At 35.6% G+C, this 17,916-nt stretch overlaps 1 protein-coding gene across 1 annotated transcript; it reads right to left on the reverse strand.

The window, feature by feature from the left end:
* Nucleotides 1-2,455: 2,455 nt before the first annotated feature.
* MAP3K19 (mitogen-activated protein kinase kinase kinase 19) lies at nt 2,456-17,148 on the reverse strand. Its single transcript, XM_068408183.1, is given in 9 exon segments — nt 2,456-2,522; nt 4,087-4,784; nt 5,001-5,153; nt 6,362-8,746; nt 10,981-11,024; nt 11,676-11,917; nt 12,754-12,838; nt 13,383-13,445; nt 17,079-17,148. Coding segments are annotated over 9 exon segments (3,807 nt in total).
* Nucleotides 17,149-17,916: the final 768 nt, after the last annotated feature.

A 17,916-nucleotide genomic window follows, 5' to 3' on the forward strand; every position in this document is an offset into this window, starting at 1 on the left:
TTACTGTGTAAAAGAAATCCTAGGTATGCCCTACAATGACAAAGGGACAGCCTGTTTTCAGGTTCTCAAATTTAAGCTCCAAATCTTGAGACTGCCTCACAGCAAAGTAGTCACACCTGCTACTTGGCAGCCCGCATGCTTTGTAACGGGTTTGTCACTGGTTTTAGAAATGAAGGCTGTACTCTTTAAACCCTGCTCAAATACTATAAATAATTAAGCGTGTGACCCTCCTCAGTGAGTCACTTTTTGTTGAAAATAAAGATTTTTAAGGTTTCTCACCCTTTCCCCTTATTGCATTAGATACATTATTACAGGTATCTGAATGATCTGGATTTTGATGTGAAAATCTGTGATCGCATCAAGGAAGAAATACGCAAAGTTACGCTTCTTTATAGAATGTTCTCCTAGACTGGACTCAGCCGAGCGACCCCAGGCACCCTAAGCCAACGTACTTGGTTGAGCCGGGCTGAGCGCAGGGCTGGGATGCAATCCCATCTCCCTTCTTCTCCAGCATGATTAAGCTGAAATACCTTTTGTTGCAACTGCTGGCCTTGAACAACCACCTCATGCTCTTAAGCCTGGTTAAACAAAAGCAAAAATGTGCTTTCACATTTTGATTAAAAACTCAGGTTTTACAAACCTTTAAGTTGGAGACTAATTTTAGAGTAATGGATTAAACATTACATTTAACAGCTGGATTAAACATTACATTTAAATTGCAAATAACTAATAACCTTAATATTGGAGAACTCAGACTTTAACAGATGTTAGTTTTGCTTATAAGACATGCATAAGGAGGGAGCTTTGTAATTCTGCCATTTTTTAATTAACTATATCCTAGAGCATTCCCATTCTTCCCCTGCTTATGACCATCATCTCAGTTTCATTTCATACTAAATAAAAACTCATTATTTATTTTGCAGCTTTGTTGGACACACTACCTTAATCTGAGAAGAATTAATATACATCATGGAATTATGTACATCCCACTTGAGTTCATATTCCAGGGCTCCTACCTTTATTCTGCAAGGTACTTCTTTAACGTGACATTGCCATGGATCTTTGGCATGAGGACCAGACGGGATTCCTCAAAGTGGGACTGCTGACTGCTGGAACTTTGCAGATTACTGTGCTGTTAGGATTTCACTTATACTGGCATAATGTTCTGTCATTGTTATGTGACATTATACCTACAGAAACTATTAATAAAGAACTTTGCTAGAAGTACTGATTTCTCTTTGCTTTTATCAAGTTTAGACCGACTCTCTGAAGTCAGGCTGCCGGAATGAAATAACATTTGAAAATTTTATGCGGTGAAACCAATTTTTGGTTTCTACAGTGTCTCATTCCCCTGAAATTTTAAATTTGAAAAATCCTCAGGAAGAAGCCTTATCAGAAAGAGGGCAATCAAAACAGTTTAAGTTTCAGAATCAAATTTGCTGTTCTGTTTCAGATTAAGGATACTGAAAAAGAGCAGTAGACTTAGTGATTAAAATGGCTTTTTACAGCCTTTGCAAAAAAGAGCAAGGTAATGCTCCTATGCTTTACTGCTCCAGATCAGCAAACAGAAAGGTGAGAACTACACCACCACTCTGAGTACAGAAAATGTGCCACTCCATGATGAAGGAGTAGGTTCGGGGGAATTGTATCCATGTGCATCAATACCTGATGGAGGCAGGAAGGAAGACAAAGCCAGACTCTTCAGTGCTACCAGGGACAGGACAAGAGGCAATGGGCACAACTTGACATACAAGACAGTCTGTTCAAATAGAAAAACCTATTTACTGCACGGGTGGTTGAAGACTGGAACATGTTGCCTAGAGAGGTTGTAGAGTCTCCATCGTTGGCATTGCTCAAAGCCAAATGGACAAGGGCTTCAGCAACCTGCTTCAGTCAACCCTGCTCTGAGCAGTGGGGTTGGACTAGAGCATCTCCAGAGGCCCCTTCCAACCTCAACCATTCTGTGACCTGAAACTGTCACATAAAATGCGCCATAATGCACATAAAATGTCTTCATTGAGAAAAGACAGTCACAAAGTTTAGATTCGTAATTCTAGCCAGCCTAGGAAATGATGCAGAGCTTTCAGCATCTGCAATGCTTTCTGCCAACAGTATATGTCCCGTAGGTTGTTACAGACAAATTGGCGTTCCAACTTACCTTGCCTGTCGCATAGCGGTGATGGTGATGCATGGTTTTTTTTTTCTCTTCAAGTCTCTCCAAATACAAGAAAACGCGGCCCTGTGTTCACGGTGAAGACATGCCCACTCCAACGAGCACAGACATTTTAAAAAGTGTTACCTTTAATCATACTGCTAATAGTAGATTCCTTGTACACAATTGCTCTCTAGTAATTTCTGCTGTCACTTTTCAGTCCAGTTCCTTCTGATCTTTTTTCACAAGTGGAAATTTTTTATATGGAAAATGTATACTCATTTGGCAAGAGTTTTGTAAAATTCACTGTCTTCCTTTCACAAAGGGATGGTCCAGCAACTGCAGAGCAGAAGGGCGTTCACGTTGATCTCTGCATTGAGGGTTTGAAAAATCAGTACATATAATGAATACGCATACCTGTGATGTAATTGTTTGTAAAATCTAAATGCAAACTTAGTCTTTTTTTTTCTTATTTTTCTAGTCATTACTAATTTTTAGGGTTTTTTGATAAATCTGGCAGAAAGGAAGGCAGGATGTATGGGAAGAGACTGTTGGAATTCATGAATTATAAAACTTCTTATTATTACAGAAATCATTCTTTGTTCCTCTAAATTCCTTGCAAAATTTTGAATAATTCTGCCAATGTGGCTGTTTCAGGTGCACCAAAAATGTATTTAAAGAGGGTGACAATCTGATCTTGAAAGTCAGGCTGTTTTGTTATCTCCAATCAATGTCATGCATGTTAAGGAGCCCATATGGAATCACAGCACTGTAATTACAATATTGGCTTGCTAGAGCCAAGAGTGTTGGGCTTTTTCAACCCTCAATTTGAAGAAAAAAACAAGGGAAGGAGTAAAGGACACTGATTTCTTAACTAATAAACTAAGGGGGAAAGATGGGATAAGGGAAGCATTTATATTTAGGACATGGTGAGATCATACATTAAAACTTTGCTGCCACAGGTGCATCCTGACTTTTGAAAAGTTAAATACTTTATTTGAAAAGGTAAATGCATTATATCTGTATATTTCCTCCTACCTAACAATACCTTCTACCTTTTAAACACTGTTCTTTCTGAATCAAGGTATATATGATGTCACCATATACCATCCACAATTTTTCTGGTTGTTGTTTTATGGCCCACGGGAACAGTAACCGTACCATAACAATTCTAATCCACGGATTAGAAATCATGTTTCCTCCCTCCAAGACCACTGCCATACCCACTAAATAACATGCTTCTCTCTAGTCCTCAAATTTGGTCTTTAGAGATATGTAAAAGGCTGCTCTTAATTTTATAAAGACTACCCATAGAGATCAGGAACTTGGCCCTTGAAATTGATAGTCCATTTAAACATCTGGGACAAAGCTGATATTTAAAACAAAACAAACACCACAAAAATAATTCTTACAATGGGTGAATGCTGGTGTTTTGTTTTTTTTATATAGAGAACTTTATGTTTCAAAAAAGTACGTATTTCCTGGACTGGCAGTGATAGTAGGTTTTTCTGCTGCAGAAGATGAGAATTAAGTGAAAGCTCTTTCATTTAGAATATTGTCGTCAAAACAACTTGCCTGACATAGGCCAGACTCAGCCAATGTGGTATTGGACCAGCAAGGCACATCAAAGCAATTTATCAAACATTTTGTCTAAAACTCAATGGTGCCGTGCTTCTGCATTAAATTTACAGGGGAAGTAAATTATAAGGCCTACAAAAACAGAATTTGTCAGGGTTTTTTTATAATATTATAAAGACTAAAGCTCTTTTATGTATACTATTACTTAAAGTCTTTCCTGAAATGTTGAAAAACCTATGCATTTACAATCCAGTCATATGTACCAGATAAGAGGTAACCTAAGCTCCCATCAACAATCTCTATGATACAAACTATCTGCATTTTTCCTTCCATTTTTCAGTTAAAAATCTACATACCTGGTGAAGCACGCATGCACAAAATCCACTGCAGTGCCAGAGAATCGATCAGGTAGGGAAGGCATCAGTCCTCGGTGGGCCCCAATATAGAACATGGCTGCTATCCTGTCCATGGAAGCCAGCGGCGGTTTTCCTGTTGCCATCTCAAATACGGTGCAGCCAACGCTCCAGATGTCTGATTTTCTTCCATATCCAGATTCATTTATAACTTCTGGCGCCATCCAGTATGGAGTCCCGTGCACAGACTTGAGCATCTCGCTCTGTGTGCCACCAAAGCTTACCCAAGTTAAACGCCTGGCACAGCCAAAGTCAATTAGCTTTACTATACCGTTTGGCATGAGCATAACATTATTGCCTTTGATATCTCTATGTACCACACAATTGTCATGTAAATATGCAACTCCTTGTAGAATTTGTTTTGTATATTTACGAAGGACAATTTCTGGCAATGGACCAAAACGATTAATAATACTAGAAATTGAACCACCAGGAACAAACTCCATGAAAATGCTTAAAATATTGTCTTCCAGACAAGTTCCTAAATAAGTTACAATATTGACGTGCTTCAATGTCTTCAAAAGATCAACTTCCTCATGAAACTTCTGATACTCCTTTTCTGTAGTGAGTTGATCTGATGTATCCAAAACAACCTGTTTTACAGCTATTAATTGTCCCTGGCTTGTCAGACCGCAGTATACCTACAATGAAACTAGCATTTGTTAAAATGAAACATGAAATAAACCTGAGTATTTACTTATTTTAAATAGTATCTTCGTGTTTGTCATGTTTCATGTCTCGGTGTATAATCTAAAATATTTAAGTTATTTGTTGAATAGGACAACAGCCAGTTATATGGTAAGATGTAGCTCAAAGATGACCAGCGCATCTCTTAACATATTCAGACATTAACTTACCGTGCCATAGGCTCCCTTTCCAAGGACTTCACCCCTTGTCCACATGATAGGATCTTCATTAGTTAAACTGCTTCCTGGTAATTTAGTAGATTCCTCAAAGTTTACCAGGTCACTTTCTTCATTTGGTGCCAAAAAGTCTTTACTGTAACTCTGCTCGAGAGATGATGGTCAGTGTGGGAAGAAAGCAGGGAGGAAAAGAAAGGTTTCATATTATCCTTACATTTTTACATGGCATGACTCTTCCTATAGATTTTTATATATATATATATATATATATATGTATGTACACACACTCTCTCTCTCTCATTGCCCAGCTCATCAATACAATTGCTACACTAAGACTACGTAGATTATTTCAAGTATATATCACAATAGTGCATAACCAGAAGATTATAGCATGACATCTTTTTCCATGGACAGGAAAACAGACAGAAGGAACACTTAAAAGAGCAGGATATGCACCTGCTTACTACTTTTTTTCCATCACGTAGGTACAGTTTGCTAAGCTGAAGGGTAAACATGACTATTGCCTTGCTCTAGGTAACATATGTAACCCAAGTCTGATGAAAACAGTTTGGACATGACTTCACAGGAAGAAGGGACTGCTTCAGAAAGATGGTAATAATTACTCCATCTAGCCATGGACCTCCCTAGGAGAAGTGCGAATGGAGATGTAATTGGCACCTGTGTAAGGAAGTGTATCAACATGTAGTGAAATAAATTTCCTTATAAACTTGTAATTTAAATAGACAAAAAGCTAACAGGGCCAAGGAGAAGCAGTACTGGTAGATACGCACCTTAGAAGGTTAAGGTTCATAACTGACTTGAGGGCCAGAATCTAAGTCTTCTGAGCTTGAAGTTTTGATTAAACATTAATTAAACAGCCTTAAGTCTGTCTGATAAGCCAATACTTGTAGTTCATACCTAGAAAATTATCTGTTTGTACTCAGAGATTCAAGGAAATTGCCCTTTTGGATATACAAGAACCATTTGTAGTGTCTTTTCATATTCCCTAGGTGTCAAGATCTCAAGAGCTTTTGCCTTGCTCCAGCACCTTTTTATACATACTCTTCAGTTAAAATAGCCTCTCCTTTTTATTCACTACAATTTCTCAATTTATCTTGACCCATCATATAAGCCTTGATAGCTATTCCTGTCATGCCTTAGCACCATCTGGCTTGTGTCCTGACATGCAGCCTCTAACATGGGTATTCTCAGCTGAGCACGGGAAGGATCAGTGGGCAGCTGGCCCAAGGAAAAGAGACTTGATCGTTAATGAGCACATACTTCCTATCTTTCATCCCAACTTGTGCTGAAGCATCACTCAAAGGAGCTAGCAAGTTACAAGAAATTACTTTTACCTTCTCTAGAGCACTATTTACTATGGCTCCATCTCCATTCATCATATTTTCTTCTTCTTCTTTAGTATGTGTAGTTTGCATTTTAGAACCTGTATTTTTTTGTTTTGAAGAGTTGATGTCTTTTTCTTCAAGCATTAGCAATTCTTCAGCCAGACAAGAAAGCAACTCATCAGTCATATCCTTATTATCTGCCCAGGATAAAATGTTTTGACTTGTCTGGAAGCTGGGGCTTGTAACATTTTTTGTCTGAATCACTGAAGGCTGAGCCAATTCATTTGCCAAACCACTGTTTGGAGGTGTGTATGCCCAACTGTGATTTAATTTTTCTGTAGAAGACTGACACTCCAGTCTATCTGAAAAGGGCAATGCTTCACATGTATTTATAGACTTGAAGGAGGCCTGGTCTGATTCCAGGCCTTTGCAGCCATCCATATCCACCCTGCACTGGGGTACACAAATGTTCTGGTCTGTTGTTAGTAGACTGCTACTTAGAGCAACACATTCTCTGTAGTCTTTATCAGTGAACTGTAGAAGATTCGGGCTACAGGTAGCAGCTCTCTGATAGTTGGATATATCCTGACTGTCTAAAGACTGCTCCAAAGAAACTTCTTTAATAGTTGATAAGTTTGAACTTGGGAAAATTTTATTTTGCTTAGGTGATTGTGAAAGCTCTTTTAAAAATGTAAGCTGATGATCTGTGTCTTCATGAAACAATGTCACGCTCCTTGAAGTGTTTATTTGAAAATCTGAATCAGAAGTGATTACATTATCTTGCTCTGTGTTGCAGTCACTCATCTGAGTACTTCTGTCCTTTGTAATTAAACCTTTCTGCTTTTGTTTAGTGCCAGGTATGGTCTTCTTTGGCTTAGAATATGTTCTCTTTTGAGTATTTCTTACTCGGCTGCTCTCTCTCCCTTTACTGCGGGTAGATCTGCAGGTGCTGGCAGTGCATCTCCCAGATGAAGCAGAACAAACCTCTCTACAAAATCTGTTCTCATGTTGATCAAGCTTGTGCACGTGGGAATAGACAGGAGTTCCAAACATTTCATAAATATCTGGGCCTTTGTCATTTGAATTTATTTTCTTGAACATGTCACTGTATTTCAGATCTACAAAATCTGAAGCAAACTGTGCATGGGGTAGAGAAAGTGCAGTAACAGGTTTCTTTAAGATAACTGAATTTTTGCAACTGCAGGAGAATTTTTGCTTTTTAAGTTTCTGAGCACTCTGAGCAGAATGGTCTTTGTCTGTTGGAGGGGCTTTTTTTTGACGCTTCAGGGAAGTCTCAGATTCCACGTCTCGCAGTTTCAAAGATGGAAAAATCTGACTCTTGGCATTACATTTTGTGGAAATCTCATCAGAAACAATGAAGTCTTCAGATATCTTTATCTTGCTACTCATTTTAGATTTTGATGAATATTTATTTTTATTCATCTTTATTTTACTTTTGTCATTTTCTTTGTGAGCACGAATGTTGAAGCTCTGAGTAACACGAGGAGGCAGGCTACGCATCACACTCTCTTTTGTGGCAGGTTGTTCAGCAGTGTGTGGCTCCCTAGCTGGTTCTTGTTCAGAGTGTGTAATGTCAACAACAGGTACAAGCTCACTTTGGTCTTTTGAAGTTGCTTCTGACATTGCTTCTTTTTCCATTTCAAATTCAGAGAGACAAACATTATTTTCTGTCTGTTTTCCAGAAGGATCTTGCACTTCTACTCTGGGAATTACTGCAGCTACAGAATTATCTTCTAAGGCATGGTAGGCCTCTGTCAGTTCATTTTTACAGGAAGAATCTAAATCATGATTGCCAAGCACAAAGTTCACACTCTCAGCACCTTCATGTAGTCTAGAATCCAGTATCATCTCTGTAGCATTTTCTTCTTCTAGGTCAGTTCTACAGCAATTCTCTGCTCTTCCACAGTTTATCAGAGCATTACTTGAGCTCAAGTTGGGATGACTATCATCATGGAAACTGACTTGGGTCATAAGATCTACATTCTTACAAGCCACTGAAAACTGGTACTTCATCTGTTCATTCTTCTCAGCTACATCAGCTTCCCTCCATTTTAAATTGCTTTGAATTTCTTCTTTCTTCTTGCTAGGGTACTTATAATAGTTACTCATGCTGAAGCAGTACAGGTCTTTCACTGGAGTGAACTTATCAGAAATAGTAGCCACAATCAGGTCTGATGACTTTTCAGTGTGCCTTTTTAGTAGATTGTCTAACTGATACTGATAAAATTTAGTAACTGGTTTTATAGGCTGAGGAATAGAGGTCATAATATTCAAAATATTTCTGATGTTGGTGCTTTCATTGACAATATTATCCTCTAGAGGAGCAAGATGAATTGGTCTTACAGGCTGAAATGTCACTGGTGGCAAATGAAACTGTAATTTCCATAAAAAACATTAATAATGTGCTACACAACAGATACAGGTAAAATCCAATCACTAAGAACCAAGTAGACTAATAAAAAAAAAAATCAGAACAGGATTATTCTTATATATATTCCCATATTTAACATAATATGAAGTGTAATATCAAAACCCTGAGAAAATACTTGAATTTTCTCACATCCATACATGAAGTTATTTCTCCAGAATAACTTCTAAGTGCTTCATAGTACAGAAAGTGGGATTCTTTGCTATAAGGCAAAAGTTATTCGCCATGATTTAAAAATAATAAAGTTTGTCCACACATGCAAATCAGCTTGTCAGTTATTAAGTATGTCTTATGCCACATGGCATGTTTGCTACAGGAATTCAAAGCCTGGTCAGTGGCTTCACATGCCAAAGTTTCTTTCTTGCTGTGCACTCTCACTGAATGACAGTGCCACTCTTATGCTGATATTTAAAGTCTTTTTATGTGACCCTCCAAAGTGTGCTCACACCAGTAATTATATTCCCAATGGAACTAGATCTCATGTAACCAATTTTTAAAAGCAAAGGCTAGACTGTTATAACAGAATGCTATTTTATCCATGGAGAACACAATTCTTACAGATTATTTATAGGTTTTAAAAGACGTTATTATAAATCTAAACATATAGATCTTCCATATGTTTAGTGTAGTCTTATAAAATCCCATAAACCATGTTATATGGGTGATCTGTGATATGTGACTCTGTGATCTAGCTCACAGAGTTTTAAGTACGTTGGAAGAGCACAGTCTGCTCTTCACTTTCAGTGAAGTTAAACAGATAGCTACCAAAAGGCCATTTTTATACAGCAGCTAACACAGAGAAGTCTGTTATGTGAGGAATATATTTTATTATTCCTCCCTTCTTCCTTCTCTTCCCATTTCATTAGTTGAAAGGTCCTGTATATTTTTGAAAGAGTACAGATCTGATAATCTGAGTACTTCGTTGTGATTATTCAGATGAACAGGGAGAATAATTTTCTGAAAATAACACTTCTTTATTTTATAGGAAACGGAGAAAAAATAAGTTGAATATACTGTATATTTTTATGCAAATGAATGCAATAGAAATAATCACACAGTCATATGCTCTGCGTACTCATTTGCATGTCTATATTCAACATCAGTTTGCAATCTGCAGGGAATTTTTGTTTTCATCCAAGGGCAGACTGAGGTTTGAATGTGCCAGGAAAAGCAATGCATGCTGGTTTGAAATTTACAGTTCTGAAGGCTTTGTCTAGTCGGCACAGCAGTGATATGAATGCTCAGTTTACCCCAAATGATATGCCTCTAGAAATCATCAGACCCTAAGACATGAAATAAAGCTGTATTAAATCACAACGAGGTCAGCTAAATTATTTTTCTTAGTCATTTCCCTCCATTTTTAATGGTTTTTCCATAGCCCTTTTTATGATCTATCAGAACTCTTGCTATTACTTCTATACTTTACTTTTTTCCTCTGAACACTGTTGTATTCTGTAGGGGGTTCACTAAAGTATACAGCTGATTCAATGAGTCAAGTCTTTTGTACAAAGGGCTATTAATTAATATCTATAAAACCAAATTCTCTTTTTTCTAAATACAGCATATTTGATCTTTTGTAACTTTTAAGGCTCATGTGGTGTGAAGCATCGATACATGTAAAATTGCTACCTTGTTTGTAAGTACAAAAGCATTGTCAGGAATCCTATTAACACCTCTCACAAAATTTCACATCAAATATGTTTAATCCTAAGACCTTATTTTTTGTTTGCTAACACAATAAATTTCAGCGATCATCTAATATCAAGACTGTTTTTCAATTCAGCTTAAATTTTAAATTACTACTCAATACAGGAAAACTGTTTGTTTTTTTAAATTTGGCAAAAATAGACATCTAACATGTTTAACGTATAGGATGCACATAGTTTAAATTAACTTACACATTTCCATTTTAAAATGTTTTGCATCTTTTTGAACTTCCAACCCTTTACCCCCAAAAATCCCTGGTGTAATATCTTACTGACAAATTGTTGATATACACCTGAAGATTTGCTGACACGTATATATAGATATAAAAAATATATGTAAAAATACTTCATAAAAAAACCTGAAGACTAAGCAGAGGAAACTACCTACACTACTTCTGTATTTCTCTTTTTAAAGTTTTGAAATTATATAATACTTTTAATGGTGTTCAGTTTTATACATAATACCATCTTACCTCAGATCTCTCGTTCCTGCTTTTTAGCATTGGTATATTTAACCCTTAAAAATCAAAACAAATGAAATGTTAATTTGATATTCTTAAACAGATTACAGTTTTCATTTATAAATTAATGTAGAACTGTAGGGTTCTGGGGACCAAGAATCTGTCTGATGTGTGGTTGCAGGACTATGCTATAAATCTGCTATGCAGAAAAAAGTTGTAAGTTGAAATTTAATTGTGATATTGAACTTTACAATTCCATTTCCTATGGAAAACTATAAAATATGATAATTTTAAAATACTTTTACTCTAACAATTTAAGCAAATATTTCTCCTCGATTTCAGATGTTTGCTAACTTCAGTATGTGGCTAATTAATATTGCCAGTATGAGGAAAAAAGTGAAAGAGATGCCATCATGGCCCCACTCCAGCTACAGAGAATTACACTTTACATTTTGTGGGCTCAGTTTCATTACACAGAGTAACAGGAATGGTGAAGTCTGTCATTGCTGCTCTGTCTCCTTCATTCTGCAAATACACACACATATATAATTAAAGAAGAGGGTCAACATGGCTGAAGTCTACTTTACGTGAAGAAGTCAAACAGACACAAAGGCAACTTAGAAAAAGGACTTCTAAGGCTTTGCCATCTCATTTGATAGCAATATATAACTTTTAAATGAAGTTGTGACTTTTAAAATTGAACTTACTTTGTTGTATTTGTGCTTTTATTATCTGAAAACCATCTAAATCCACAAATGATTTTGAAATGTTGGATTCTGGGCATGAGGCCTGTAGCAGAAAGCTGAAGTCAAAACCACATGCAATGTTCTCTTTCTTCAGGAAGAAAGGTAAAGAAGTGTGATGTCTCATCTGTAATGCCAACTGGTTTTTACTTGGAAAACATGCCACTTGTTGATCTGGCCATGGTCTGGATGTTGGTGCTATTTTGCTAAAAGGCAAAAATAAGAAACCAAAATACAGTGTGAAAACAAGTGGAAGGAGCCTACTCAGGTCAAATAATCACATGACTGGAGAACACTGTGAACAGGAGTTTGTAAGATCCAAGAATGCCGAAGTACGTTTTCTTTCTTGGTCCATCTGGGAAGCTGTGGCTCTCCCTGGAAGCATCTGATTGTGATGGCAGAGGTTGACTACAAGTGAGAATGAATGACAAACAATGTAAACCAAGCAACAATAAGAATGGGAAAACATGTTGCCCACCTTCCCCTTCTTGACAAAAACTGATTGCTTCCGGTATGTATATTTTATGAATCATCAGGAAAGGGTGTCAGAAGAATTCTAAAGACCAGATGTGCCTTTGTTATTTATAAAATATGCTACGGCCTGCCTGAAAGAATAGAGGCTGTGCGGACAAGCCTCAGCTTTCTGCCACCTGGTTTCTGAAGAATGAAAAATCCAAATATGGAAAAAGATAAACACTGTGACTGAAAAGAGGTACAAAAATATAGTCTAAACTAATCTTAGAGCTGTATGCAAGATAATTGTCTGGTTTTAATTAAGTCAAATGCTGATGTAAAACCATATACCATACGTTTTTTTCATATTGTACCACATAATTTGTTCATCTAGTGCAATATCCTGCCTCCAGCAGTGGTCAATAATTGACATTGGGAAGACAGAAACAATACACAACATATATAGCTGTATATGATTCTATGATACAACATTTATCGCTAAGGAAATCTTTGCTTACTCATAGACTACTACCTGCTTTGTCTCCATTTTTGCATACCCGACTGCAAATTAAATATTAATACTACTTACCTGTTTTTTCCTAGAGCTTTGTATGACTGATGGATTTCTTCCATTATCTTATCTGCATTCTGAAGAGCAACAGCACTTCCACAACCTGCAACAATACATTAGTATTTGCATAAAAGCAGTATAATTCACTGACCAGTAACACAATGCAAATACAATTCTTTTTCGACATTAAAATATTATTATAAAGAAATACAGGAAGTAACTACGAGAAAAAAAAGAACGTTTCATTTGACTGAGATACCCATATATACTTCCTGTTATAATTTTTGGAAATGTGAATGCAGAAATCCAAATTATTTTTAGTTATTTAGGTATGAGTATTAATTCAATGTACCTTAAAAATAAAGAACATCTAAAAAAATTCCAGTTACAGCTCCTATTTCAGTAGAGCAGAAATATAAAAAAAATATTGACAAAAACCTCTACAAAAGCAGAGCATTTAAAAACAGGAAAGCTATTAAAACCAAAACAAATCTCAGAGCTTTTCAAAGGTGGAAAATAAGTCTGAGTTTGAGTTCAAATTTTTTTCTGGTTGCTTGGTTTTGACAAGTAGACAGATTTCAAGTTAATATTGTCCTTTTCCTTCTTCAGATCCCACACGTTATACATATAAAGTTTGGTTAGGCTACCTTCTTTGCTTCTTCTCTTATTTTCTTGGTTGTCAGACATGCTGTCCTTAGATGTATTAAGGTCTGGAAACCTGAAAAATGTTTTGGTAATTGATTTCCAATTCACATGTACAAAGCAGTACTTTATATTTCATTATTTCAGAGCCATAAGTAAGACAAAAACAGCATTGAAAAAGTACTTGAAATTACTAAAAATGTTATAATTTAACTTATTATCCAGTGCCCTGTCCTGAGAATACACAGAACCAAACAGTCCCATACAGATTTTATTGCTAAAAACTCAACATATGCATGTTGAATGAGACATGAAAGCTGTCAGTATTATTTTGCTGATTTCATTCTTACTGTTGGACTAGAAAGTCAACACTTCACATTTGGGAAATAATTGCATTTTTAACATATTACTGAGAATCCAAATCTGGATTAAATGTATATCTTTCTCTACTTGGTCAAAACTATCTCTCAGCGAAAGAGGTTCAACATCCAAAACTTTCTGAGCACAGGATAGCTTGTACTCTGCAGCCTCAACAAATCTGTGACAGCTTATTCCAAAGAAATGTAAAGTTAACTGGAATCTTTCTATAAATTTCAGAGAAGTATATATTTACTTTGTAAATATCTTGAGAAGTAATTGTCCCATAATACAGTCTAGTTTTAAACATATGTTCAAAACTTAGCTGGGCATTTTTCTCTACAGAGCCAGTGCGTCCACACTGATTTGACTGAAAACATTAACAAAAATCTCATCGACATCAACAAGACATAAATTTCATGTTTTATCTCAGACCTACTATATATTCATAAATATATGACTGGTAATGTATTCTCTCAGAATATTTACAAAGGTAAATTTTTTAGGTGTTTAAAAATTGTACACATTATAAAAAATAATTAGCCATTATATTATTGCCTTTTTTGTTGCCATTGAATTTCTGTGACCTGTGCCAGGCATCTGACTGAATTTGATATAACCGAGTCACTAGCCAAGACAGAGTTAACCTATTAACTTATTAGTAGTATACTTTTGTTTCTCACTTAAAACTATTGTATTGTCAGAAACAGCGTCTCAAGTGTCCCTTTCTGTGAGCATCTTAGTACCTCTGTATGTTTAGAAAAATATGTTATTCAAAATGTACTACCATTATAAAACCAAAACACCTTGAAGCTTTACATTAAATCAGTATTACAAACATTTGATATTTTAACTCCTGGTTGTTGAGAGACATAACAGTAGCTCAAGGAAATGAATAACAGAGCTACCCATGTACCATCTGTAGTCTGGCACCGTAAACTGCTGGCCTTCTATGAGGATATATGAGCTTTCTACACCTATGTGAGAGGCTTAAAAGAGATTTCCCTCAGGATTCACAAGTAATGCTTTGATATCTTTAGAGACCAGTCTTCCAACCTTGAATCATTCTGTATAGAGATTAACTTGTCCATAAATAATCACTTGCATATTCAAAGTTACGCTTTTATAGTATTTCTAAATTCAGGCAGAAACAGACATAAGAATAATGTTCATTGTGAGTACTCATGCCTTGTATTTTCAGCTTAACATAATAGGATTTTCGAGGAGATCTACAAGCCCACAGTAGCAAAGTCAAACAATAAACTTTGGAAAAAGCTAATATCAGGAAATCAAAACAGCAAATATTTTCTCTCTTTGTACATTTATTTTCTACACCTCCTATTAAAAATTGTATGCAGAAGTAACAGTAGGTTACAAGCTAGGTGCTTGTCCAAACTGATAGCAAATCACAGTTAACAAGGCAGGTTGTATGAAAGGAGTTTAGTGGCAGTGGAATTTAATACTACAATTCTTGCAGAAAAGAACGTGCTTGGGGAAACTCAGACATCCAGTAGCCGTGTTACTGACTTCAGTGGGACTGAGACTTCACAACAGTTCAGATCTTAAAGCATACATCTGTGAAGAAGAATATGGAGATCCTTTTCTCACACCTAGCATGGATGCTTGCATCCTTTTACAAAGCTATCTAAGCTCTATAAATCTTTTTTAACATAGAAAGAAAACATGCTAATTATCTAAACGTGTAAAGTTTTTCAAGATACCAGCTCTGTGGGGCGTATTTATTTTTGAGATTGTTTTCAGAAATAAAACACAGTATGTATTTTGAATTAATTTTACTGTTCATTTATCTACTGTATCTATATTCCTAACCGTAGCTGATCTAAATGGTGTTTCTTTCTGAAGAAAATAGTATCTTTTGGTAAAAAAAATAAAGCTGATAGCTGTTGAAAAACACTGAAAAGATCAAAATAGATTACCTACCTCCCCACACTTTTAATTGGAAATGCCACCATTGTGATTTTAAGTTTTAATGTTGTTTCATACAACTGTTACCCCCCATGCTGTATCATCTCTCAGGCATTACTGAATTCCCACTGTGGGAACAAGCTGTCCTCGAACACTGTTTTTTCCAAAGATGCTTTTATTAGGCTTTACCCTTAATTAGAAGATTGTAATGAACCTTTGCCACAATTAATCATCAATAGCTGTGGGAAAGGAGCTAGCTGTTACCCTCCTGGTTAATAAATATAGCTATGTGTGGGCAATATTGATCCTGTTTACAGTTAACACTGTTCCTGAACATGGCGAGTAAGAGTACTGTGAGCTGTTTCACGATTACAAAAACATCAACCCTGTTGTCTAAGATTAAACTCAAAGATTAACAATAGCATAAAACGATAATAGCATAAACAACACAGAATAATCACAAATTGCAGACTCTTAAAGAAGAAACATGAGAGGGTGTAGTCAAAGGATTTGAAGATTTGAAATTCTAGACAGCTAATTCTTAAAATAAAATTAATCTCAATTAATTGTTTTGATGGATTTGGGGCTCTTTCTGAAAAAACTGAACTTCTCAAGGGACGAGAACACATATTGTAATTAAAGACAGTGGATTGAAATGAATAAAAGAAAATACAATCATGAATATTAGTTAATATCTGTATTAAAATGTTTCCCAATATCTTTATTATTTAATAAAAAAATGTATAGTTTTAAAAACCCCATAAAATAGATAAGATTGTACATAAAACAAATAAGATATTGTCAGGTATCTTACGTGTATGACCGTACATGAACAAATATATGCTTAAACATACATGAATAACAGTGTCAAATTGTTACATTGGGTAACTCTGGGTGCTAGAGAGGAATATTATAAAATCCATAATGGAAAATTATGTAATAATATGCCTATAAGGATTTTTTTTCTACTAGCTTATAAATTGTCATATTACATACTTCTTCATATCTTTTACATATGTATGTTCCTGCTAATATTGTTGAACTGGGTCTAACTTTTTACACAGCATAAGTATCTTACTCCTTTCTGGATTATGTGAAATGTCCTGTTGTACTGATATAATTGATATAATGTGACAGTGGGTTCTCCTATTTAACCGTGTAAGAAATACATGTTATATCCATTTAAAACAATTATCTTTCATAAAAATGTTTCCATTTTCTTGCATTTACTTCTTCAGTTTAATTTGCTGCAACACATTCTCCCCTCACACAAAAATATTGCATAACCACCATATACATGCTACCAAATTAAGCCATTTTAGAAATTTCTTTTAGCCTGCCATACAAATTAAGTTTTAGAAAATTATGTTTATGTTTATTAAATCCATAGATAGGTAGAACTATGAAAAATAGGGCACTTAGTGGTTCTTATGTTGCTAATTTCTTTATAAAATTTTATTTTCTCTCTGCTCTTTTCCTCACACGCATATTTTTACTTCATTGCTTGTCCTTACATCACTCACCTGAACAAAATGTTGTTTTATACATCTTCCACACCTAGTAGTATATAATATTTTCAACATTTATTATAAATTTTATTATAAGTTATTCCTAAAAGCAACCTTGGGTACTACCCCAGCAATGTTTTTTTTTTTTTATTTTTTTGGAGTTCCCTCATAAATTCCTATTCTTAATTTATTCATAAATACCTATTATTTTTCCTTTGCAGCTGAGCTCAGGGCATTCAGTAGTACTACTACTGTATGGGGAAAAAAAGGGCTAGTGTCAAAGTACTACCAATGGTAAGATGCATGCAACAGATGGAAAGTATACAATCAATGTAGCTGTCTGCCCATAAGGGATCATTACATTTCAAAGTCACTACAGAGGTCAGTGGAAATGAAGGGCCTGTGTGGCTTTTGTTGGATGCAGCAGCATTTTGCCACTCAACACTGCTAGTCAGGAAAACAATTAGGCTTTTGTTTATGCTTCTATCAGCAAAAAATATAATTACTTGGAAGCATGCAGCAGCCTTCCCAAGAGACTCATGCATTTATCCTAGATTAAATTAATTTTTTATAACAATTTTATATAACACTTTTTATCTGAGGAATGTGCCTTATTTTATAGCTATGTAGCAGCCAGATATCAGACAGTACTGTCATCTTTAGTTTACAGAAGAGGAAACAGATAGATAGAGAAAAATGGAATGACCTATAGCTGATGACCAAGGTCATCCAATGAACTGTGCAAAAG

The sequence above is a fragment of the Nyctibius grandis genome, chromosome 9, assembly GCF_013368605.1.
Source record: "Nyctibius grandis isolate bNycGra1 chromosome 9, bNycGra1.pri, whole genome shotgun sequence".
NCBI classification, from domain to species: domain Eukaryota; kingdom Metazoa; phylum Chordata; class Aves; order Nyctibiiformes; family Nyctibiidae; genus Nyctibius; species Nyctibius grandis.